At 38.2% G+C, this 27,506-nt stretch overlaps 1 protein-coding gene across 1 annotated transcript in view; it reads right to left on the reverse strand.

Moving 5' to 3' along the window:
• Positions 1-534: 534 nt before the first annotated feature.
• The window catches only part of mpzl1l (myelin protein zero-like 1 like), a 30,100-nt gene continuing 3,128 nt past the window's right edge, over positions 535-27,506 (reverse strand). The window contains exons 2-6 of the mRNA XM_034098551.1: positions 21,404-21,585; positions 15,516-15,726; positions 9,809-9,938; positions 6,826-6,931; positions 535-4,510 (exon numbers count right to left, since the gene is read on the reverse strand). Of these exons, the coding sequence (XP_033954442.1) occupies positions 4,415-4,510; positions 6,826-6,931; positions 9,809-9,938; positions 15,516-15,726; positions 21,404-21,585 (725 nt within the window). The 3' untranslated portion in view covers positions 535-4,414. The remainder of the gene's footprint in view (positions 4,511-6,825; positions 6,932-9,808; positions 9,939-15,515; positions 15,727-21,403; positions 21,586-27,506) is intronic.

The raw sequence follows: 27,506 nt of genomic DNA on the forward strand, positions 1-27,506 counted from the left end.
ACTTTCTTACTTTGTTACTAACTTACTTACTTTGTTACTAACTAACTTACTTTGTTACTAACTAACTTACTTACTTTGTTACTATGTTATTTACTTAGTTACTAACTTACAATGTTACTTACTTTGTTACTTAGTCACTAACTTACTTACAATGTTACTAACTTACTTAATTTGTTACTAACTTACTTACTTTGTTACTTACTTACAATGTTACTTACTTTGCTACGTAGTTACTAACTTACTTACTTTGTTACATACTTACAATGTTACTTTGTTACTAACTTACTTACTTTGTTACCTACTTACTATGTTACTTACTTTGTTACTTTGTTACTAACTTACTTACTATGTTACTTACTTACTTTGTTACTAACTTACTATGTTACTTACTTACTTTGTTACTATGTTACTTACTTACTTACTTACTTACCAATCAGGGCAGACTGGGCTCTGGTTTCAGACAGAGGGTGAAAAGAGGCCCCTTTACATATCTTGATTCATTTTCGCAATAATAAAAAGTAACACACAAACATGTAATTGGCCAGGAACAGGTTTTATATAAAATTTGAACAGTGGATACAGAGGCGATATTATGTGTATAAAAAAATACATACAATAAAAAGGAAAAATAAATGAATCTTTTTTTACTATTTTGAGCAGATGTTAGCTGATGAAATGTAAAAGGCACTAAATGTACAACATTCCAGTTTCAGAGACGTTTGAAACAGCTCACCCCGAGATGAACGAGAAACACAACAAAACAAAAAGAAAAATCACAGGGAATTTGTTGTCTTTGATTTGCAAGACATAGTGCAGATTTCACAACATAAACATAGGAAACAACTCTCAAAAAACACACAACTATTTACCATCGAAGAAACACTAAGACTCGTTGTGAGCGTCCACTCGGACACTTTTTAAGACACCAAACGTTGGTCGGAAAAACGTTCATAATTTATAGTTTACATCACAATTTTCTACAACAGCACTGAACACTGCGACGAGTCACAAGGAGCGAAGCGACCGGCAGCTGTCGGTATCATACAGGATGTTTTTGATTTGGTAAATACACTGAAATACATGCTAACTGGAGAAAGAAACAAACAGAACAACGTGACAGAGAAAACACACCTGGAAGACTACAGTGCCTGCAGACAGGGTCAATTCAAAAGGGATCAAATTAAGGTTTTAATTAGTTGGATGAAAGTATTTAGAGTTATGAATAATAACATGAGTCCAGATTGATGTACGCAAGGATTACTTCTAGTTAAATACATGTGTTCACACATTTTTTATTAATTATCATGATATTTTGGTTCATACAGTGATTTTGACACGTGATGTAGTTTTCTTTTAGATTTATTGACGAGAAAAAGGCACATTTCCTACCCTGGTGGGACGATACATTTCTATTCTACCCACTGATTGTGTTTTCAGCTGCGTTACAAGCTTTACAGTCATTATTGATACAGACGTTTAGTCATTCGAGGTACAAATCGTGAGCTCAGCGGAAAAGAAAACCCACTGAAACTGGCACACAACGGTAATCTACATTATCAGGGACATTCACTATGATACAATCAACCCAAGAGTACTTTTTAACAGTAGTTTGTGTGAAATCAACATACTTTTCTATAAATGCGTATTCAAAAATGAGTTTTACAGAGTTTTAAAGGGATTTTTTGCTCATTGTTTAGCTGTTTTGTTTAACTATCACCACTCTTAAGTCACTTTAAGAGCCGAGTAAAAGCTGGAAAAGGCCACTTTAGAGACTAGCTGAGAGCATTAAGCAGCTAGAGTCCGATTTTACTCAGAATTAAGGGAGAGGAGACCAAAAATGGAGATGAAAAGGGAGAAAATTGGACTAAAATCCATCAGTTTCACGGAAAAAATAATATAGAAATCATTCTGATGTTGATCTGAATGTGTAAAAACAGTTTGCTAAGGTTTTGGGCTCACTATTAATTAGAAATTGCTTCAAAAACCCCTTGTAAGCTAAACAAAAAGAGTTAGAGTTTTCTCTGAAGTTAGGTGGAGGAGACAAAAATAGGAGATAAAAGTGAAAGCAAATTCAACTTTAATCCATAAAGTGGACACAAAAATGACTCCAAATAAATTAAATGTTGCTCAGAATGTGTAAATTATCAGTTTGCAAAGGTTTTGGAGTCAATATTCAGGAATTGTGAAACAAAAACACCTTTTAAACTCAAGGAAAAGTCAGATATTCCTCAGACGTTAGGTGGAGGAGACCAAAAATGGAGATAAAAGGATCAGAAAAAATGGATAAAGAGGGTTTTGGATTCAATATTAATGAAGAATTGTAACAGAAACACCCTTAAAAATCCAGAAACGTCCCCCTAACTAAGAGTATTTTGACTAAATCCAGTTAATTTTGAATTGACTGGCTCCCTGCAGGCACTGTATATGTTGGAGTGTTTCCTGACGAACAATTAAGACTTTAAAAAAACAAAGTATGCCACCAACTCTCTCTAGCCTCTACAGCAAACTATACATCCTCAGCCATAGCACACACTGGAATGAGTTACAGTAAACAGCACTATATCTTACATGAAATTGGAATATATACAAATACTGGTCAACATGGAGATTTACTGCATTCTGAATCACAAGCTGAAGGCATTTACTGCGACACAAATATCACTCTCATAGGTAACCACAGACAGAAACAAAAACAGAAGAATTTGGCTTTTTGTCAATGCTTAAAGCTAAATAAAAATCAGATGTTGGAATGCACTTAAAGCTGGAAACAACCTTCCCTCATATTAGTGTTGATATTTGGCCCATTACGTGGAAACAAAAATAGCTTTTACACGGTATACAGAGACGAAAAGAATAGCATATGTTCATGATAATTCTCATTATGTTAGTAAATTGCATGCAAACAGTGTTTTTAAAGCATTGTCCAGTTTCCATAGCAGATGTTTCACCTCAGTTTAACGTCATGCATATATTCTATAAGTGTTAAATTAAAACCTGGCTGGTTGTGATGCAGAACATAAAACTCTTTCTCGGTGCATTACATGTTTGTTCCTATGCATATATGTATTTTAAAGACGACAAAAAAAAACGGTTGCACTGAGGTGAAAATCAAAAAAGGAGGCAGTGTTTTTTTTTTTGTCACGAGGTACCACAACATGCCAGAAGCATTCACAGTAACATAATGTCAGAGTACCATAATGTCAGTCTGTAGATGTTAATATTACTGCATGCAGAGTTACTGAAGGCAATGTGAAGAACATCACTGAGGCATCTGCAGACTGTTGCACCGACTTCAAGAGTTTCAATTGTAGCTTCGCAGCAATGTCATTAAAGTCAGTGACTGCTGATAGAAAATGGAGATTATTGAGAGTGTTATTTTTATTCCAAGCATTCTTCTTTTCTGGAGATGGACAGAACAGATAAAACCAAATGTCAGGATGTACTTTGGAAAGAAATACATCGGGATTTTGACGTTTTAAGTGTTTTTACGCGACTGTTAACAAAGATGTTGTTAATATGGATATAATGTTGGAGCAGTCAATCAAATAAAAGCCAGAAAGTGTTGGTAAAGGATTTGGAAAGTGATGCATCCAAACATCACCTCAATCGCCTATTGCCATATTTGGAATAAATAAATAAAAATGCTCCTTTTTTAATCAATTGATGATATAGCAAACACTCTAAAGTAGAGTTTAGAGTAAAACTAATCAATACATTCTGCAATGTCAGCACCGCTTTGGTAAATCCTGATCCACTGTTGTCATTACTGATTCAATTATGTTTTTTAAAATATATTTCAATTAGGTTTTGTTGCCTTTATACTAGCGGTGATTTAATGGTGCGTTCACAGAAGCTGGGAATTTGAACAGTGTGTTGGAGTACTCCGTTTACATGCAGTATTTTTTTTATATTTTTTGTAATTAAATCCCTTCCTTTACTTATTAGTAGCGTTCATTTCTGCAATCCTGTTTTGAATCGAATCAGCTGTTATTGCAGTATATAAGATTATTTTATTTATAATGATTACGTGTGAAATGACAGTCACAATGAAGCAGTTTTAAACTCAACATTAAACGTATTATTCCAGCTGGTGCAACAGCCTGCAGAGCCCTACGATAATAAAACATAAAATAAATGATATCATATGACGGCATTCTTGATTTCAACGAACCATTTAAAGACGGAGTGACGGAGTGTCCATTGGGGTGTTTTTCTAAATAAAAGCACATTGAGATTTGATGTCATGCTTTCAGAGGATGAAGAAAAGATCAAATAAAATAAAGAAACTGCACCGACTGTGTCCCTGTTATATGATATATTTCCCCCACCCTTCCCAAGAGCAGCTGATAGAGAGGTCTGATACTTTACTGTGTTTTTTTTTGTTTTTTTAACGTGTTTGGTCCCCAGTTCCTCTTCAGTTTTTACGGATGTCAGCGTAGACCACCGGCTCCATCTTGTGGAAGGAGCTCCTGCTGCCCGAGTGATCCAACTGGGCGTATATCACCGGGCCCTGCGGGGGAACGGGAGGAAAGGAGCATAAAAACATCAGTAAAAACCACTAAGATGTGTACATTAGGGTGGTCCTTAGTGCCATGTACATTTTCAAATTCATTTATTTTTAGCTCCAACCACCGGAATTCGTTATGATAGTCAAGAAAACTCTCCACGTGAATTCCAACAACATTTACCCCTCCCTCATCGACCTTGAAGTTTAGCCTCACGTAGGGTGGTCCTTAAGATTTAAAGTGGGAAAGTCTAAGCTCCAACCCCCAGAATGAATTATATTAGTCAAGAAAACTCTCCTGGTGAATGTTTTCCCTCAGTCTGACAACATGTACCCCTCCCTCATCGACCTGGAAGATGAGGGAGGGGTAAATGAAGCTCAGCACAAGTTCAACCAGGAAGACCGTCTTTACTCATTCATTTACTATTCCCATGTAACTACTCTCTCTCCTCTCAATAAGCGATCGGGGGCGTTACTCTCCAGCTTGACCAATCACTTCGCTCTATTCTATTCTATTCTATCCGTTCACCACCACCAGGGTTAAGCTAAGCCCCTCCCCTTCAGACAGAACCCAACTATCCATTCACCACCACCAGGGTCAAGCTAAGCCCATCCCCTTCAGACCGACCCAACTATCCATTCACCACCACCAGGTTCAAGCTAAGCCCCTCCCCTTCAGACCGACCCAACTATCCATTCACCACCACCAGGTTCAAGCTAAGCCCCTCCCCTTCAGACCGACCCAACTATCCATTCACCACCATCAGGGTCAAGCTAAGCCCCTCCCCTTCAGACCGAACCCAACTGTCTAGACCCCATCGGATCGGTTCTCCCCTCCCGAATGATACTCCTGCACAACGGGGCCTAATCGCCAAAACTCCATTACATTCATTTGTGTATTCCTGGCAATAAATATGTATTCTTATCAAAACCGTCTCTCCTGATTGAAATAGAATGAATTCTGGGGGTTGGAGCTTAAACTTTCCGACTTTCAAGGACCACCCTAATGTATATATGATATTTTCCACTATGTGGCACTATGAAATTATTTCCTGGGATTATCTTTTTTCTTTACTTTGCTTAAATTAATTGTTTTAATTAAAAATTCAATTGTAAGAAATGTCATTATTTTTTTTCTCAAAACAAATATTTCATATAATTAATACATATTGATGATAATAACTATTTTTTTTAAATAAAATTGTGTAAATATTTTTGTTGTTTTGATTATATTGAAATAAAAAAACACATATATATATATTTCTATTTTACATGTTTTTCCCCACAAAAGGTCCAATAAAAAAAACATAAGAATAATTTTTTTTTAAATGTCATTTATTATTTTAATACATATAATATTTTGTCTCCTATTTTCCTACATCTTTCTTTTGGACAAAGTAGTTGCTGTTCGACTCATATTTAAGTTTTGAATGTTTAATTATTTATAAATGTTATTTATTCATTAATATTTTTAAATATTGACTATTGAGAGATGACACAATAAGCTCAAGCAAATTAATAAATATGAATTGTGTTTTATTCAAACATTATATATTTTTTCTTTATATATATATGTTAAAGGTAGGGTAGGTCATTTTGGAGAAACCAGCTCGAGTGCGCTAGAATTTGAAAATACACAGCCGGAAGAAATCTGCTACTTCCTTACAGAGCCCCTCCTCCAACACACACGAACGTGCACATGACCAATGAGGGCACGAGGTAAGTTTGTGCCCCGATGGAAGGCTGACAGGCAGGTAGGCCATCCAGTTACTTTAGCCGGCTCAGATGATTGGTCGTGCTTTTTACAGCGCCACGGCTTCCACAGATGACATTTTTTTAATTAATGTATTCATTGCTATCGGGATGTGAAGAGCATTCCATGGAATATAACAAAAAGTGTTTCTTAAATAAATTACCTACCCCACCGTTAAGGTTATTAAAAAATATATTTTCATTCGATTTTTTCAATACATTTTCGCCACAAAAGTCCATTATTTAAAAAATGTTATTCTATGTATTTAATATTCTGGTCATACTTTCATACATTTTAATTTGGTAAATGTTTAACACATTCAAGGTTTTTATTTGAATTATTCATGAATTACATTTAAATATTATTAAAAGCTTTAATATTTTTTAAATATTGACTCTTGGGAAATTACACAATGAACTTAAATCGAAAATAAATACGAATTATGGGGAAAATATCCATATTTCATATTCAAACATACCTTTTTAATTACATATTTAAAAACAGGAACCATGTACTGAATAATACCCTGAATCAGTGAAATAAACTCTTTGGCCCCCCCAGCTCGTACCTGTACCGGCCCCGAGGGGTTGGGGCCCCTGGAGCTCTCCAGATTGACCTCCACCTTCTTTCGGGGCTTGGGAGCCTGAGAGCTCACGCTTTCCAAGGACGTGCATCTATTTTAGGTTTAGCGATTCCCCGGGTGTCGAGCAATCATTGGTGCACAGTCAAATGGAGACAGAGACGGACAGATGGGACACGAGACAAAAATAAATAATGAGGGATGAGACACGACAACAGAGAGGAGACTGGAGGTGCACTGATGGGCTTCAATTAACACTACATTTTAATTCATAAAAATGAAAAATGATTTTTTCTCTATTTTTAAACGTCAGGGCTAGAATGATATATGTCGGATTAATTGATTATGTTGTATTACATCAAATGTATTTTTAATTGAAGTTGTATTCATCTACCACAGGATAAGGCATGCTTTATGATGAAACATGTGCTTATTATTTGCGTACAGTGTTTTCTACATGGGATTTAAGTCATTAATCAATATAAATGATCCATACAGATGGCCCAAGACGTATTTTCTTATTAATATTGTATGTATTAACAACAGGATTAGACACACTTTCTCATTAAAAAGTGCTTGTATCAGAATTTAGAGAATTTCCAATTGAAAACATGTCATTTCTGGGGAAATAACACACGTTTTTAGTCATCAGTGCACCTCGAGTCAAGACACCGCAGTAAGAGAGAAAGTCTAATAACTTTTTTAACATTTCCTCCAAACATTTCACGGTGATTCGGCAGTGGTGGTACTTTAGATTTACTTTAACTTAATACTATGCTCGTTTAAATGTTGAGGTAAATCAGGGGTGTCAAACGCAAGGCCCGGGGGCCAAATCCGGCCCGTGACTTCATTTCATGCGGCCCCACAAGAGCTTGCAAAGAATAATACATTTATTATACGGCTACGTGCCGATTTACAGAAGCAGGTTGCCCATAAACTACATGTCCCACAATGCATCTCAAATTTGACTTTTTTCTCATAATTTGACTTTTTTTTCTTCTAAATATGCCTTTTTTTCTAAGAATTGTTTTTGTAAGTGTTACTTTTTTTCAAATGTCACTTTTTTTTCTTCAAATGTAACTTCTTAAAAAAAAAATCCCTTTTTTTTCTTCAAAATTTCACCTTTTAAAAAAAAATGTCACTTTTTTCTTCAAAATGTCACCTTTGACACAAATTGAACTTTTTTTGAACTTTTCTTTTAAAATCATTTTGTGACATTCTCACTGAAGAGACTTGCAATTATTTCCCCTAGACTTCTGCTTTCAGATGTAGTTAATTATGAAGTTATTACCCTATCCGATAATAATCCAATGCGGAGGAAAATAATGTAATATAATACATTATTTTATATATATGATATATTTATATATGTATTTTTATATAGTCTTAAAGTTACAACCGGCCCTTTGAGTGCAGCCATAATGCTGATGTGGATGAAATTGAGTTTGACTCCCCTGATGTAAATGAAGGATCTCAGTACTTTTCCACCACTGCTTGACACCTTGAAACATTTCTGTTGACATTGACGTTTTATTTAAAAAAATAAAAGCAATAATAAGCTGGTGATCGAGACGAGTTAGTTTGGAGTTTTAGTGGAAACATATGAAGAACAAGCACAAGAGACGACATGCAGATTAATGACGTTAAAGAGAGTGTTCGAGGGAGGTTGAACAGGAATGAGAGGACAGAGACCGGCACCAGTGAGAACACCCACAACATCCCAGAGATAAAACAGGCCAGGTGCTTTTTTATTAATTTAAAGAGGCCGTAAAGCTCATTTAAAGCATGCGAGGCAAACGTGATCAAACTACCTCAAACACAAAGAGGTAATTCAGTCCTTTGTCTTTATATTAGGGTTGTAATGGTTTACCAGGCTGTTAAGATGTAAGGTTATCGTACCGGGTTGTTTGTTTTTCTATGGCAATGTGCTGTATGTGCTATAGTGCTGCTAAATGCAAAGTAACATGCTTTATAGCTGTATAACGTACTTTAGTTACATGCAGTATTATAACGTGCTGTTCTCATTCAGGGGTTATATATATATATATATATATATATATATATATATATATATATATATATATATGAGTTGTGATGTGTTCAGGTGCGTAATGAGTTCTCTAAGGACTCCCAGGGGTTATATATGTGTGTTGTGATGTGTTCAGGTGCGTTCTATAAGGACTCCCAGGGGTTATATATATATGTGTTGTGTTCAGGTGCGTTAATTAAAAAAAATTAAATAATAATAGGGAAAATAATAATAATGCTCGTGATTATTAATAACAATACATATAATAATAATAATAATAATAATAACTTCATCATAATAGTGTAATACCTATACCATGAGCATTTCTCAGGGTGTTATTGAACAGTGAAAATCTCATACCATTACAACCCATACTCTAAACAAACATGAATGATTAGTAACAACACCCAATCATAACAAGTAAACAACAACAGATCAGACATCAAACTGATGTTCACACAGAGAGAGAGAGAGACCCAGCTCCCATGCAGAAAGAGTTAGAGGTGTTACGGGAGGATGACTAAAGCACTGTGGGCGTCGCATACGACTATAAATACATTTAGATATTCAAGAACAAATAACTCGACCACACACAATGTGAGAAAACACATGATATCGTATTATTATATTCGTTTAGACGTCTTGTTGTAAAGGTAATATATTATTTAATTACTCAAATTAGAGTTAATACATAGGTAAACATGCTATCTTCACATCAATTGAAATCATAACCCTTTTTAAAAACATAACAATTAAAGCAAGTTAATATATATCTGCTTGTTTGTTCTTTTATGTATGCACCCCGACATCAAGTCAAATTCCTCGTACGTGTAAACCTACCTGATATCTGTTTCTTCTGAAATCTATTATATATGCATTTGGGAAAATACTATACTATATCCATTATATCCATTATATATATATTGAGGAGGGGACACTGACCCTTCGTATTCGTGGCGGCTGTGCATCACCCTCATGACGACGCAGGCGGCCACAGCGATGAGGACGAGCAGAAACAACGCTCCACAAACTGCTCCCACTATAACCGCCATGTTGTTCTGAGGGAGAGACTCTGGACGAAACAAAAACACACACGGTAAGTTAAAACATACAAACATTCCCAAGTACATTTAAAACATGTCAACGCTATGTTTATTTTGGGGTATTAAAGGCAACGTTTTGTCTTTCTTCAGCACCTTAAAATGACCTAACCCACATACATGGCGCATTTCCCTTTTAGCAATAATTCCAAACTAAAATGTGGTAATTTTAAGAAAAATCAAAACTGTCAGAAACCCAAAATGCAAGATAAATGCCTCAAATATTAAAACATGTATAAAGTATGTTTGACTATTTATCCACGCTTATTTCATTTAAAAAAAGTAAGATATCAAACTAAAACAAAGCAGTTTGACATGTTTTCAATTACTAACCTTTTTTTATACCGATTTTGTACTGATTTTAAAAGATGTAGTACTTTGATTACTTTATTTATTCTATAAATGTTTACATTTTCTATAGAATAGAATATGGGGGGATGAAACCCTCTTTGGTCACACATGCAGAGCACACAGCACACACAGCGACATGTGTCCTCTGTTACAGGAAGTCTAACAGATTATCTTATCGGTGTAAATGTTAAAGTGATGCCGGAAAACAATATTTCTGTTCGTCAAAAACTGTATAAATACTCCAAGGATATGAAAATGGTGTTAAATAGAGCAGCAGACACAGCTTTGTTTTTACGCAGCTACGACTTCATGTTGTTGTTGTTTACGTCTTGAATTGATATATCTTATAAACTAGAGAGAGAAGAGAATATGGAGGGACGAAACCCTCGTTAATGGTCCCACAGAGCACACAGTGGCATGTGCTCTCTGCTTTAACCCATCCTAGTACCAGGAGTCTAGTTCTAGGAGCAGTGGGCAGCTATTGCACAGCGCCCGGGGAGTGGGGGGGAAGGGGGGTGTCCGGTGCCTTGCTCAAGGGCACCACGGCAGGGCAGGAGGTGAACTGGGACCTCTCCAAGTAGAAGTCCACACTCCATTTTTTAGGTCTGGTCGGGGACTTGAACCGGCGACCCTACAGCCCCCAGTCCAACTGACTGAGCCACTGCCGGCCTATCTTATGTTATGCAGCTAATGTATTTTATTTCAACCTATTATTTCCTTTTTTATCTTATTTGTATTATTGTTAGGAAGTGTGTTTTATTTTCTACAATGTTGGCACTTAACTGTTTTTATGTTTTTCTCTTTCACCATGATTGTAAAGCGATGTGTGTGGCATTACTACTAAAGTGGTATCTTCACAGTAAAACACATCAACATGGTGTGAGGTGTTTTTTGAAAACGGTCCACAGACACACACAAGACAGCGTGAGAAAGCCCCACCTCCGCTCAGTTTAACTGGCTTTCTCAGCTCGTCTCTACATGACGAATTAACACGGTTGTGGTTCTGTTCATAGTCAGAGTAAAAGAACCACGCAGCAGCAACCTAACATCTTTGTGTTCAGCAAAGAAAAACTGCAGTGCTGCATTGTGGGCGCAGAATAACAAGTAAACACACAACGTCCTCTATTTACTATGCACTGCTTTCTAGAAACAAACGCTGGAGAAAGACCAGACTACCACCTGGAGGGAGGGGTGACTCACAGCTGAGCCAAAAGATAACAAGCCGTCACATGCACCGGCACTAAGCAAACAAAAAACAGGAATGCACCTGCTGGATCAGCGTTAAACCAGATATCACAATACAACCGACGGGAAAAGAGCACCTAGTGTGCTTTTAGGGGGTTTTCCTTTCCTGTAGTGTTATACGGGTTTTAGTGCATGTAAATGGTCTGCAAACGCTAAAATCCCACTCCCCCCCCCCCCCCTGCCTGAAACGCCACCATTGGACTCCTTTGTTTACTTCTCTAACATAGTGACATCACTGCATAACACTTGCACCTCTATTTGCTAACACTCCAACACATTGTACGTGATAGGCTAAGGGGCGGGACATCTCTAATCGGTTGACCAATTAAAGTAGAGACACTACATACTGATATACACCTGAACATCAGCAGGAGAGGACTCTTTAAAGTAGAGACACTACATACTGATATACACCTGAACATCAGCAGGAGAGGACTCTTTAAAGTAGAGACACTACACACTGATATACACCTGAACATCAGCAGGAGAGGACTCTTTAAAGTAGAGACACTACATACTGATATACACCTGAACATCAGCAGGAGAGGACTCTTTAAAGTAGAGACACTACATACTGATATACACCTGAACATCAGCAGGAGAGGACTCTTTAAAGTAGAGACACTACATACTGATATACACCTGAACATCAGCAGGAGAGGACTCTTTAAAGTAGAGACACTACATACTGATATACACCTGAACATCAGCAGGAGAGGACTCTTTAAAGTAGAGACACTACATACTGATATACACCTGAACATCAACAGGAGAGAACTCTTTAAAGTAGAGACACTACATACTGATATGCACCTGAACATCAGCAGGAGAGGACTCTTTAAAGTAGAGACACTACATACTGATATGAACCTGACATTTGCAGAATGCGGCCTCTTTAATTCTGTCTTTGAAGGTATTTGATAGTAATTGATCCAAATAAATAACACTTAATTTATACACACAACTTGACAAACATTATAAAGAAAATAAATTAAAGGTCCCTTGTTTGTACATATTTTTGTTTTTGCACTTTATTGATATTTCTAGTCTAGTTTTGCTTAAATTACGTAAAACGTTTTGCTGCTCTTTTTTGCTGCAGTACACCGTTGTGAAACTTGGCAGAGACAAGAAGAAACAAAATGCTGATACGACGGAGAGCGGCACGCAAACACCAGAGTAACCAAGGTAAACAACTCCTGTCACCATCCTGTTGGGGAGGCACTCGTGCTGCGTGTGCATTGCTCTTGGCACGATCCCAACACAGAACATAATCTATTGCCTTCCTGCAGCTTATCACGTAAAAACATTTCAGTTTCTACACGTCTGACGAGGTTTAAAGACATGAGGTTTGGAGATGCAAAAGGAAATCCTGTTTGGTTTAAAACTAGATTCAAAGATTGGTGCAGCAGCATTTCTGGATTTACTTTGCAACCAAAACCAAATGAGTCTCAAACTGCACCTTCATTGTCAATAAAAAGCTAAATCAACAGGAAAAAGTGCTCCTCTTTGCCTGGAAAAAGACTGATGTCTTTCCAAGGCCTTTAAAAAGGTGCAGGTACATTTAGAAAAATAAATCTCTTGTGTAATCAAACTCTTCTCAGCAACGAGTTGAGTCGAGTCGACCTGATTTTCATCTGAGAAAGAAACCCCTATCAATAAAGGACGTCGTGTGGAATTATACGGTGGGACCGAGTATATGCCATATTTTGGAAAAAGTATTAACTATTGACGTATACAGGAATCGCATTTTTTATTTTAACCCGATAATGCCACATTGGGATCAACATATCGGTGATGCAATCCTCTGGAGGAGAGCTAGTTAGCATTAGCTGTTTGCAGAGATGGGAAGTATTGGAGTACAAATACTTCGTTATTGTAATTAAGTACATTTTTCTTGCATCAGTACTTTACACCACTACTTATTTTTCTGAGGACTTTTTACTTTGACTTCTCACATGTAGAACTCAAATACCTGTACTTTCTACTTCCTACATGTTGAACTCAAATACCTGTACTTTCTACATGTTGAACACAAATACCTGTACTTTCTACTTCTTACATGTTGAACTCAAATACCTGTACTTTCTACTTCTTACATGTTGAACTCAAATACCTGTACTTTTTATTTCTTACATGTTGAACTCAAATACCTGTACTTTCTACTTCTCACATGTTGAATACAAATACCTGTACTTTCTACTTCTTACATGTTGAACTCAAATACCTGTACTTTCTACTTCTTACATGTTGAACTCAAATACCTGTACTTTCTACTTCTTACATGTTGAATACAAATACCTGTACTTTCTACTTCTTACATGTTGAACACAAATACCTGTACTTTCTACTTCTCACATGTTGAATACAAATACCTGTACTTTCTACTTCTTACATGTTGAACTCAAATACCTGTACTTTCTACTTCTTACATGTTGAACCCAAATACCTGTACTTTCTACTTCTTACATGTTGAACTCAAATACCTGTACTTTCTACTTCTTACATGTTGAACTCAAATACCTGTACTTTCTACTTCTTACATGTTGAACCCAAATACCTGTACTTTCTACTTCTCACATGTTTAACCCAAATACCTGTACTTTCTACTTCTTACATGTTGAACTCAAATACCTGTACTTTCTACTTCTTACATGTTGAACTTAAATACCTGTACTTTCTACTTCTCACATGTTGAACTTAAATACCTGTACTTTCTACTTCTTATATGTTGAACCCAAATACCTGTACTTTCTACTTCTTACATGTTGAACTCAAATACCTGTACTTTCTACTTCTTACATGTTGAACTCAAATACCTGTACTTTCTACTTCTTACATGTTGAACTCAAATACCTGTACTTTCTACTTCTTACATGTTGAACTCAAATACCTGTACTTTCTACTTCTTACATGTTGAACTCAAATACCTGAACTTTCTACTTCTTACATGTTGATCTCAAATACCATTTCCCAAACAGCTGGTTCCTTTAGTCTGAATGTGTGTTGGTGCGTGGTCATTATTCTGTAGAGTCACTGCGTGCCTATTGGTTGGAACACGATCCGTGTATCCATCACTTCCTGGTCTTCTCTAAAGAAGAGGGACCAATGGAAACGTTGTCATGTTGCCGTTGTTCAGCATGGAAACATTCATTAGCTAACAATGGCATTATTGTTCTATTAATATAAAGGGAGGTCAGGTACTCTTTAAAGCAGCTGCTAGTTATGGGTACTTTTTACTGAAGTACACTTCAAAGCCTCTTTACTATTTTTAAACACGAGTATCTGTACTTCTACTTGAGTAAAGGATGTGTGTACTTTTGCAATCTCTGGCTGTTGGCTGTTCAAATGTAGGTTTAAAAATTTCATTTTTAGAAAGAAACTTCAATTAATAACGTTTTCCAAGCAATTCAAATGTACATATGCGAGTGGGTTATGTTGTTTACTATTGTAAGTATGAAAAAGTAAATAAAAGGAGTGCATGTCGAATTATTTAGATTTTTACAGTGGTATCGAATATTGTATAATTTAATAAACTATTCACATTTTATATAATAGCTTTTTAACTCTGTATTTATTTTTGGAGCAACTTTTTGTTTTTTGCCATGGCACTTAATACCAATTTTTTTGTATTGTTAACAGTGTAATAATAATAATAATAATAATAATAATAATAATAATAATAATAAATTACATTTGTATAGCGCCTTTCAAGGGGCCCAAGTCCGCTTTACAAGGTGAACAAGCAAACAAACAAAAGGGGCAAATAGTAAAGTAAAAAATTAAATAAATATTTACTACTACAGTTCTGGTATTGTGACATCCTTATCAAAATAAATACATTTTAATTAGCTATCGCCAGCTTGACATCAAATACTATTGCACTTAAAACCTTTGCAAATCACCCATTAGGATAACATTTCACCCAATAAGATAACATTTGTCATATTTCGTACCTTTCAGAACGACCCTGAGCTCGGTGCGCGCCGGAGTTCCCGTCACGTCAGGCGGGTTTTTCACGTCGCAGAAGAAAGTCCCGTTGTCGCTGAACTGAGCCGGACTCAGCTGTAACGAGGCGTCCCTCTTATTTATGTCTCCAATAAACTGAACTCTGCCTTTGAACACGTCGTGACCCGGGAATCCTCTCCCGTTGGAATAGTAGAAAACCTACAAAAAGAAAGAAAGATATTAAGTTTAATTGAACCGTGTGAAATCAGACTGTGGATTGTCCCACTCTCGATAGTTTTAAAAGGTCAACTCAAACCATGGTTGAGAAACTAGCAGACGTGCGATCACCACTAAATGCACTTTAACACAGGGGTATCCTCTCTCATGTCATAAATACTTGGGTATTCTACTCTTACTCTTGCACTTTTTCATGTATTTGTATTTGTTATGCTTGTAAAGTTTCTTAAATGTTTTATGTGAGGGACTGCGGATGGAAAGTAGCTCAAAGCTAAATCCGGCATATAGAGTGCCACAGTGACGCGTCCTAAAACCCGGACGTCAGTTAGCATGTTGCCACTTCCTGTTTCCTCGTCTCAGAGCCAATGGGATCTCTCCAAAGGATTTAGGAGAATAGCTGAACTAAGGTCTGTGGCTGAGACACGTTGAAGAGACGGATCACGTTTTGTTCCACGACATTAAATCCATCAGCAGTGACCCCACTGGTGATTTCTGAAGAGTGGACGTGTCTGAGAAACGATGGTTGTTACCAAGTGGCTGAACAGGACTACAGAAGTCGTGGAGGCCGTTGTACGTCATTACGCCGAACACGTAAACACTCCTCTAAGTGTGTTTCTGTTCTGCTTGAAAGCAAGTCCTCCTGCAGACTGTTCAAACAAACGCTTCAACTCGTACCATTTTGAATCTGTAGTTTGAATATGGATCTGAAGTTGGCGTGACGTTGAAGCAGCGACCCTGCTGTCGCTCCTTTATAGCATAACGTTAGCATTTTGCTTCTGCCGAATAGATTTATGATTAGAAAATGATAAAAGTAGGGTAGACATGTGGAGACTATCCGGCTGAACAAAACGTGATCTGTCTCTTAAATGTGTTTCAACCACAGACCTGATTTCCAGCTATTTTCCTAAACCCTTTGGAGAAATTGCATTGCGTTTTGATGAAGGAACCGGAAGGAGTTTACTTCCGGGTTTTAGGACGCGTCACTGCGGCACTCTATTTACATTTGGCACATGTATTGTTGTAAGTGTTCATTAATGTGCAATGTCCCTACCAAATAAACGATTAAAATCAAAAACTTGAAATTGAAAATAGTTGCATTGGAGTTTTTTTATGTTCAATTGTTTGTGAATTCAATTAACGTATTATTAAAAGCTTTAATATTTGTAAATATTGACTCTTTTGAAATTACACAATGAACTAAATCAGAAAAATAAATTTTGGGGGAAATATCCATATTTCATATTCAAACAGATTTTAATAACAAAATAAAATATTCTGTATATATATATGTCCTGTATTTCTGCTTTTCGTTCATTTATGGGTAAAAAAATAACAAAACTGTATGTGTGGTGTTTGGATTACTATTAAAGATCACATAAAAACATTTCAGTTTCTACACGCCTGAAGAGGTTTACGTGAGATTTAAAGGTCCCCTATTCTACTGTTTCTCATCAATATATCACAGGTCTCAGATATATACAGAACCTGTCTCTGATTGGCTGAAACACCAAACAGATAAGTGCAGCATTACCCATAATCCCCTCTGTTTCAGCCCTGTTTCCAAAGTGCTGATTCTCTGTCTGTTACTTCAGATGAAAACAAGGAGCCCCTCCCCACGCCCCTCTGAGAGACATTTGGTTACAAAGAACTCAATGGAGCTCTAGAGGAGATTCAGGTGATAAGGGGGGGGGGGGGGGGGTTACCTTGGTGCTGATTGGCTAATGGCTACACAAGACAACACATCGTTATGACATCATAAAGTGGCCAAAATCTGATCAGCTCATTTTCAGACAGGTTTTTATAGAAATGGATCAAAAAGAGAGAGAATCTTTGTTCCTGAGACTTTCAGAGTCTCTTTCCACAGAGGGGACACATGTTGATGTAGAAGAGACATGAATTAGAGGGGACACATGTTGATGTAGAAGAGACATGAAGAAGAGGGGACACATGTTGATGTAGAAGAGACATGAAGAAGAGGGGACACATGTTGATGTAGAAGAGACATGAAGAAGAGAGGACACATGTTGATGTAGAAGAGACATGAAGAAGAGGGGACACATGTTGATGTAGAAGAGACATGAAGAAGAGAGGACACATGTTGATGTAGAAGAGACATGAAGAAGAGGGGACACATGTTGATGTAGAAGAGACATGAAGAAGAGGGGACACATGTTGATGTAGAAGAGACATGAAGAAGAGGGGACACATGTTGATGTAGAAGAGACATGGAGAAGAGGGGACACATGTTGATGTAGAAGAGACATGGAGAAGAGGGGACACATGTTGATGTAGAAGAGACATGAAGAAGAGGGGACACATGTTGATGTAGAAGAGACATGAGGAAGAGGGGACACATGTTGATGTAGAAGAGACATGAAGAAGAGGGGACACATGTTGATGTAGAAGAGACATGAAGAAGAGAGGACACATGTTGATGTAGAAGAGACATGAAGAAGAGGGGACACATGTTGATGTAGAAGAGACATGAAGAAGAGGGGACACATGTTGATGTAGAAGAGACATGAAGAAGAGGGGACACATGTTGATGTAGAGGAGACATGAAGAAGAGGGGACACATGTTGATGTAGAAGAGACATGAAGAAGAGGGGACACATGTTGATGTAGAAGAGACATGAAGAAGAGGGGACACATGTTGATGTAGAAGAGACATGAAGAAGAGGGGACACATGTTGATGTAGAAGAGACATGGAGAAGAGGGGACACATGTTGATGTAGAAGAGACATGAAGAAGAGGGGGACACATGTTGATATAGAAGAGACATGAAGAAGAGGGGACACATGTTGATGTAGAAGAGACATGAAGAAGAGGGGACACATGTTGATGTAGAAGAGACATGAAGAAGAGGGGACACATGTTGATGTAGAAGAGACATGAAGAAGAGGGGACACATGTTGATGTAGAAGAGACATGGAGAAGAGGCTTTTGCATAATAGGTGAGCTTTAAAGTTTCAAAAAGGAAATCCTGTTTGGTTTAAAACTAGATTTGTTATCTCAAGGGAACAATACGACTACTGGTTATATATTAAATGGTGTAGATTCAGCACAACTCTTTATTTACTAAGTTTCACAAATGAGTTAACACTTATAATAGTTATTCATTATGTTAACAGTGGCTGCCGGGGACAGTTTAAGCTCTTACAATAAATCATTATTCGTTGGGTGTGTGGTCACCACTCACCACGCCCTTCATCCTTACACCAGAAACTAATAACTTAAATAAACTGACTGACTGTCTATGATAACAATAATAAATCCCGTGTTGTGTTACAAGAAGCAGAAATAATCAGGGACATTAAAAATAACAAACCATGAGAGTAATTCACGATGCTCAAACAAGATTGAGACACGAGATAAAAAGGAATGACAAGCTCTCTCTGGGCGTTTCTCAATGTCGAGGACGCTTCCTTGGAAGGACAAGTCCCTCCTAGTCGAATCCTTCCTAGCCTCGGTTCTTGCTTTCTAGACCGACAATTGTTGGTGCTTGAAACTAATCAGATTCCGGAGCTTAGAGCCGGCTCCGCTGCGGTGTGAACAGGAAAAAACGGTGCTTTTCAGACTAGCTCCGAACCGGCCCTGGAACCGCGTTGGTGTGAAAGCCCCATATTTGGCAAGATGACTAAGCCTTATATTGGCTACCTAGCTTACTTCGTCTTCTCCATCAGCCAGCTGGTATCTGTTGTTCACTGACTTGATTCCCCCCTTCCATCTTGATGTTTCTTGGCATCTCTTTAAGACCATTTATTAATGAGTTACAAACATGTATAGCTGCCAAAAGGGAGCCTTGTTGTAAAGTGGAAACCCATTCCCATTTATTAATGAGTTACACACATTTCTAATAAGGCTTAGCAGCACAGATACATGTGGGCTCACTATTTGGCAAGATGACTAAGCCTTATATTGGCTACTTAGAGAGAATCTACAGTGGACAACAGATACCAAGCATGTTGGCTGATGAAGGAGACGAAGTAAGCTAGGTAGCCAATATAAGACTTGGCAGTACTGATAAATGTGGGCTCACTATTTGGCAAGCAACCGGTCACAGTCTCCCTGTTTATCTCATGTCAACACAGGCTCACTATTTGGCAAGATGACTAAGCCTTATATTGGCTACTTAGCGAGAATCAACTCAGTGAACAACAGATACCAAGGATGCTGGCTGATGAAGGAGACGAAGTAAGCTAGGTAGCCAATATAAGGCTTAGCAGTACAATGTGGGCTCACTATTTGGCAAGCAACCGGTCACAGTCGCCCTGTTTATCTCATGTCTAATAAAAGCTTGTGAAGCTGACCGTTGAGCGGCCCAGACCAAGCAAGGAGGCAGAGGCAGAACGTCCAAAAATATAACCCGACGTGGGCATTTATTAAAATCATGGGCACAAAGTTCACCGCCTCAATCCTGCGGTTCTCCTTGTCCACATCCTGCAGCCACAAGGATCTCACACACACACACACCCAGCCCTCCCACAGACAGAGAAACAGAGCCCAAATACACACACTCCAATCAGCACAACAAGACACAGGTGAGGGGGGAGGAGACAACACAGGACACCAGGTGCACACAATCATCAGCCACAGACAACATACACTGTGCAATCACGCCAATAAAGTGCCCTATTACCCGGCCTGAAGCCGTCAGTCCGTAGTGACGAAGCTTATTACGGATTTATAAAGTGTTCACAACCTAATTAATAACTGAATTACAAACTATTCGTAAACCCTTTATAAGGGTAGTCGTATTGTAAAGTGGTACCAATGCTTTAAATACAATCTAAATATATATAAATCTGTTGGGTCAAGAGCAAACAGTAGCTACAGTAAATACACTTCCCCTTTCCTTACGGGACACAAAGTAGAAGCACAACAACGCAAATAAACTAAATAAGTAAACTAAGTATATAAACTCCTGCCGCTGAGACTGAACTGAACGTAAAACCTTCTGTATCTGAACCCCATGCTTTCACAGCTCCGTCAGATAAAACAATGAGAGGAAACCATCGTGCAGCTGTGGGAAACACCCCCTCCCCACGTAGGGGGCTTTGAGAGTGAGATTCTATTTGTTTAGTTCAGGTCATAAGAGATATAAAGCCCCAATTTAATTGAAAATAGAAGAGACATGAAGAAGAGGGGACACATGTTGATGTAGAAGAGACATGAAGAAGAGGGGACACATGTTGATGTAGAAGAGACATGGAGAAGAGGGGACACATGTTGATGTAGAAGAGACATGAAGAAGAGGGGACACATGTTGATGTAGAAGAGACATGGAGAAGAGGGGACACATGTTGATGAAGAAGAGACATGAAGAAGAGGGGACACATGTTGATGTAGAAGAGACGTGAAGAAGAGGGGACACATGTTGATGTAGAAGAGACATGAAGAAGAGGGGACACATGTTGATGTAGAAGAGACATGAAGAAGAGGGGACACATGTTGATGTAGAAGAGGCATGAAGAAGAGGGGACACATGTTGATGTAGAAGAGACATGAAGAAGAGGGGACACATGTTGATGTAGAAGAGACATGAAGAAGAGGGGACACATGTTGATGTAGAAGAGACATGAAGAAGAGGGGACACATGTTGATGTAGAAGAGACATGAAGAAGAGGGGACACATGTTGATGTAGAAGGAGCACTCACCGTGTACGGGGTTTTGTAGAACAGGTTGTCGGGCTGGTTGGACTGGAAGGTCCATGTGACCGACGTGGTGCTGCTCACCACCTCGTTGGACCTGAAGGAGCAGCGCAGCGTCCCCGTGGTGCCGTTCTGAATCAGAACCTCCGAGTCCGCGTGGATATCGATCCCCGAGCAAGGGGTTGTGACTGTAAATACAAAAGAGTAAAATCAAATTAATTTTTTCATTTATCTAGTAACTAAGAACATTTCATAAAATATAAAAAAAGATATATATAAAACAGAAGACGTTAATGTTAAAATGGAAAATAAAACAATATTTTAAAAAATACCCCCGAGCAAGGTACAATTAAAAACTGCCTTTTTTTTTATTACAGGCACATTTATAATAAGAATACTTTATTTATAACGGGTTAAAATTGGGTTTCATGAGAGCTGCGACACTTAAAATAACACTATGAAATAAATACTACAAAATAATTAATATAAAAATGTGTAAACAGAAGTTAAAGCAAGAATAAGCAATACAACAAATATAAATAAAGGTATTTATAAAATAAAAAAGATAAAACAAAAATAAATTAATATATATTATAAGATACAAATACATTAGAATAAAAACTAAATAATACGAAAAATAAATAAAAAACTTGCAAATTGTTCTACAATATATATTAGGGCTGCACGATATATCGTGTCGTGACGATAATCGCGTTTTGCGCATGCGCGATATTCACATCGCAGGACGTGCGATTTTTTTTCTTTAGGACGCGCGATATTAAAGGTCACCCATCATGCTATTTTTAGGCAATAGCACAGGTCTCAGATATATATATATAAATAATATATAAAAAACTTGTCTATGAAGTGTTTGGCTCAAAATACCTAACAGATCACCCATTCTAGCCATGCCTCATATCCCTCCATTTCACTTCCTGTTTCTAAAGTGCTGATTTGGGGATAAAGCTTTAAAGAGGAGGGGTCTGAGCTCATGCGGGACCCGGCAGCTACCGTCTAAACTAAATGCTGCCGTGATGAAACGCCATATCATGGATTATCAAGGATCTGAAACAGTCTGGAGCTCAAAGGCTTTCTCTCTTGCCGGTTACACCACAAGGTGAGTTCCTTTCTACTTCCTGCTTCTTCACACACATGCTCTCCAGTACAGGTTAGCTCTGAGTGTTAGCGATGCTAATGTAAACACCGACCATATTACGTCCAAAACAGTCAGGCATTGTTTCTGAGAGCAACGTTTCTGATTGGGCCGTGGGTCCACATTTCAGATATTACGTCATATCGGACGCAAATCTGGATCAGCTCCGTTGTTCCCCGTTTTTAGAGATTTGGGTACGGAGGAAAAGAGAGAGGGGTTTATTTTCTGACGCTGCGTGAGTTCTCCGACACACCGGGGACACATGTTGATGTATAACAGACATCAGAAAGTGCATTTTGCATGATAGGTCCCCTTTAAGTAGGCAAATGAACTCAAACACGTCATGTTACAATTATTTTGCTGCTTGCTACAAAAGGAAAACTCGCGCGGCTCTCATGTCAGGGGTTCTTGAGTGAGTGACATGCCGGCTCTGCATGCACAGCAAACCACCAATCACAATCATTCTTGATCAGATCACAGCAGGATAACCGAGCTAGCTCAGCTTGTTGCTCTGATAACTTAAGATCCAGAAGTCCGTGACTAAAATCCTTCATCCGGTTGAATATCGTTAAAAAATACCAAATGTATAGCTTTAAAGTTCAAGAGGGGATGGTTTGCGGACAAAACAAAACGGTATTTTCTTCAATTCCAGTATTTTTTCATATCGCCGGTGAAAGAATATCGCAATGTAAGTTTTTTACAATATCGTGCAGCCCTAATATATACCATTGTGTATAACAATAATAAATAGAGGAATTAAAAGTGGCATATTAATGAACGTTAGGGACATGCATCGATAAAGCGATAAGAAACCAGATATTTCTGATATTGCATAATTCTGCTGCATTACAGGAAAGTGATGTAAGTTTCTGAACAAATCAAACTGCTTCTCTGTGAATGTACCTTTGTCTGCTTGGTTATTATGCAAAGAGATAATGTACAGCGACAATGCATACATTATGTCTTTATTTATTCCAGTTCAGCCTTGTTAGAGGAGCCTGGGACTTTTCCCCCATTGTCATCCCTACGCTGTATTTATCGTGCATTGGACATTTCATAAAGGGGATGTGTTGTGTTGTTTCAGGTCCCAGAGAGACAATGCAAAACAGGAAGTCCTTTAGTTTGATAAAGGGATAAAAGGCTTCTCTGATGTGAACTCTGTCGAACTCCCACGCAGGACAACAGGAGAAGAACACGGTCCAAATACAGAGTTTATATGTAACAAAGAAGAGTTGAAATTCGGTTAAACGTTACCGGTTCAACCTGCAATGTTTCACCAGAGATGCACCAATAATTAAATGATTCATTTTCAAAGTATCTTTCCGTTCTGTTTTCAGAATCTCAAATATGTTTTTTCTGCCATTTATTGTTTTTTGACAAACAAAACAAGACATTTAACGACATAACCTCGGATGTTAAGAAGCTGGGATGGAGTTTTTTATATATTTTATTAAATGTTATAAACAAAACGACTAATGTGGAGAAAGTGTGTGGTTATCACAGTTTCTCAAAGTGTTCAAACGGCTTGTCTAACACCCAAGTATATTGTAACTATAGGGGTGTAACGGTTCACAAACATTTCGTTTCGGTACGTACCTCGGTTTTTAGGTCACGGGTCGGTACGTTTTCGGTACAGCAGAAAAAATTATCACAAAACATATTTTTTGTTTTTTTAAAATTATTATTAAACTGTGAATAATGTATTCACTCAAATAAATACAAATTATAATAAAATAAACATTAAGGTGCAGCATTTCGATGAACTGAAATAATCTGTATTTGAACTGTACTGCACCTAAGCAGCCAGTTTGACATTAGGACTTGCTTGTCATTGTATTTTCATGTTGTTCTAAAGAAAGATGTACTTGTCCACATTGCTGCTGAAAGGGCAGATCAGCTGGCACTAGCAACATCTCCTGCTGTGGAGAACACCCTCTCTCTAGGGACAGAGGTAGCAGATACAGCCAGGTAGCACTTTGCTACCATGGCAACATAAGGATATTTGGCGTTTGTAATAGCTTTGGCTCGGTCTGAACTTGTTCGAGTGGTGGAGGCTCACATGCTAGCGGGAGTTGGGTTTTCTTTTGGTACCGGTGATATTCACGTTCGGGTGATGCCTTTTCAAGAGTGCAAGTTTGATGTATTGCCAGCCGCAATGTTAGTTGAACAATGCCGACAAACAGCTTTGGTTCGGTCCACCTGTCTTTGTCCGTCATTCTTGTATGTAACTGCGAAACCAAAATGTTCCCAAACCGGAGACTTCAATGATGCTGGAGGATTTTCGAGCTCAACTTTATCTGCGTTCGCCATTTCCTCAAATTACTGACTACATTTGAACGCATCCCTGTGACCAGCTCGTCCAATGAATTGACTTGCTCGCTCTATGGCGCGTTGAACACAATGTGAGCAAATTAGTCTGAATGCTGCGACGCAGACGGGCCGTGGGTCCACATTTCAGATATTACGTCATATCGGACACAAATCTGGATCAGCTCCGTTGTTCCCCGTTTTTAGAGATTTGGGTACGGAGGAAAAGAGAGAGGGTTTTATTTTCTGACGCTGCGTGAGTTCCCCGACACACCGGGGACACATCTTTAAGACATCAAAAAGTGCATTTTGCATGATAGGTCCCCTTTAAGATATACCGTTTATTTCTACAATTTACTAAAAATAATACTCACATTTTGAATCCGACAAGTAACGCAAATCTGTGTTTTTATTTAATTTTGCAATCAATAACTCTAGATCTTGAATCACCGTGTTATTAAACTGTAATTAATTGATAGCTTTCTGACTTGTGATGTCCAGGAACTATAAAGGGTATTAATATTTAATGTCTTCATGACCCTGGATTAATTCATCGTGGCATTAAAGCCTGAAGGTTAGAGGTAATTGTGGCTCTGCAGCTGTTTTACGGTTCAATTATTCCACATAAATTAATAATTTATTATTGCAATCATTTCCTTTGTCCCTTCTTAACTTCCTCATTGTTGATTCTGCTGTAGGAGGACTTTAGTTTTCTATTCGCTGTGTGCTGAAAGCAGGAAATAAACATCAATAAACAGCGGAGGGAAAATCAGGAACAATTTAAATGAGATGATTGGATTTCATACAGCTTTAGTTTGTAGTAAAAGTAGAAATTAGTATTTGGACTGGGAGCTGTAGGGTCGCCGGTTCAAGTCCCCGACCACACCTAAAATATAGAGTGTGGACTGCTACTTGGAGAGGTCCCAGTTCACCTCCTGTCCTGCCCTGGTGCCCTTGAGCAATTATGTACTGTTGCCAAAAGTAAGGATGCATAACGTGGTTTGAAGCGCTGGATAGTTGACAGATTAATAATTCATAACACTAACCTCTGAATGAGAAATCTTTGACAGCACACTAAGCTGAACAGACTTCCGATTGTACATTTTAAAAAAACTAGTCTTCGACAAACACACAACATTCTCATTTTCTCACAAATAAGATAATCTGTTAGACTTCCTGTAAGTAAAACCTTGAGCCCAGATACTTCCTGTCTTCTGCCCCTTTTGAACAGATATTGCACACTGACTGACAGAGATCCAGACTCCAGCAGGAAGTACTGTATGATTTCAAAACAGAAGAAACGGCTCCGTCAGCATCTGGTTGGAGATAATGTCCCAATATGAAACAGACCTGGGCGGTTTCTTGGCCAGTCAGCTGCTATTAGTCGGAGATTTTAAGCACTTCTCTAAACAAATCAGGAAGTTACTTTGCATTATTTCAAATGGCTGTATTGTGTAATATTCAGAAATGTGTAAAGAAACGTGCGTGTATAACAAACCTTTACAATATAACTTTAAAGCCGTTGTGTTAAATAGGACTTGGACTTTTTTCATCTGCTTAAACAAAGTATTCCCAGGCTTATATAGAGTTTCAAATGATGGTTGAAAGGAGCAGACTCACACACTCAGTCAAATAAACCTTGTGTATTGATGTCGACCCAACCCAGAGCTGCAAAGAATGTGAACAAATATATAACAGCACCATTATCCCCTTTGTCTATAGTTTCATTTCTTTATAGATTCCTTCTCAATTCGTCTGTGTGAAGTCAGCCTGCACGGTTTTCAGTATCAACGCAGCTGTTTTTTATTATCAAATCAAGTTTTATTTATAAAGCACATTTAAAAGCGATTTTTGGTCGAGCCAAAGTGCTGTACATGTAATAAAAACACTTTACTACAATCACAAGCATTTACAACTGAAATATAAAAAACAAAAACACAGGGAAACGTCAGGTGTCGTGCTCCGCTCTGACTAGAAGGCCAGAGAGAAGAAGTGTGTCTTTAGTGAGGATTTAAAAACCCTAGGGTCTGGGCCGTTCTCACATGGCGGGGCAGAGTGTTCCAGAGCCTGGGGCCAGCTGGTCAACAGACCTTAAAGGGCCCATGTCATGCTTTTCCGGTTATCTCCCGTCCATGTAAACGGTCTGCAGAGTCACAAACCCTCAAAGTACACCCTGTAGCGAGTACAACTCTAACACAGAGAAGACCTGTCTGTGCTGCCTCAGAACGCCTCGTTGGACATTTCTCTTTTTCCATTGTTTACTTCCTGGGTTCTGTGACGTGTGAACACCCAGAGGCCACACCCTCTGCCAGCATTTCACGAAACAAAGCTTCCCAAACCTTTCCGCGATTCATGCCGGATGTGTAAAGCGTAGGGCACTGAAGAACGATGCTGTTCCTACTCCGTTTGGACCAGCGGGAGATTCGGGTACACAACCTGTAAGTATTCATTGTTGTGTGTGTATTTATGATGTTTAAAACAAACAAGGTATCTACCACGACTGTTTAAATGGGTAAACGTTTTTTCGGGCTGCTAAGTTGGGATGGCGGAGAAATGCTCTCCGCAGACCCATTCTCACAGCGTTAGAAACCTTTTCTTTCCTCAATATCAAGCCACACTTATTGTTTCTACTTCGGCTGTGAGTGTGTG

This window comes from Pseudochaenichthys georgianus, chromosome 14, assembly GCF_902827115.2.
Source record: "Pseudochaenichthys georgianus chromosome 14, fPseGeo1.2, whole genome shotgun sequence".
NCBI classification, from domain to species: domain Eukaryota; kingdom Metazoa; phylum Chordata; class Actinopteri; order Perciformes; family Channichthyidae; genus Pseudochaenichthys; species Pseudochaenichthys georgianus.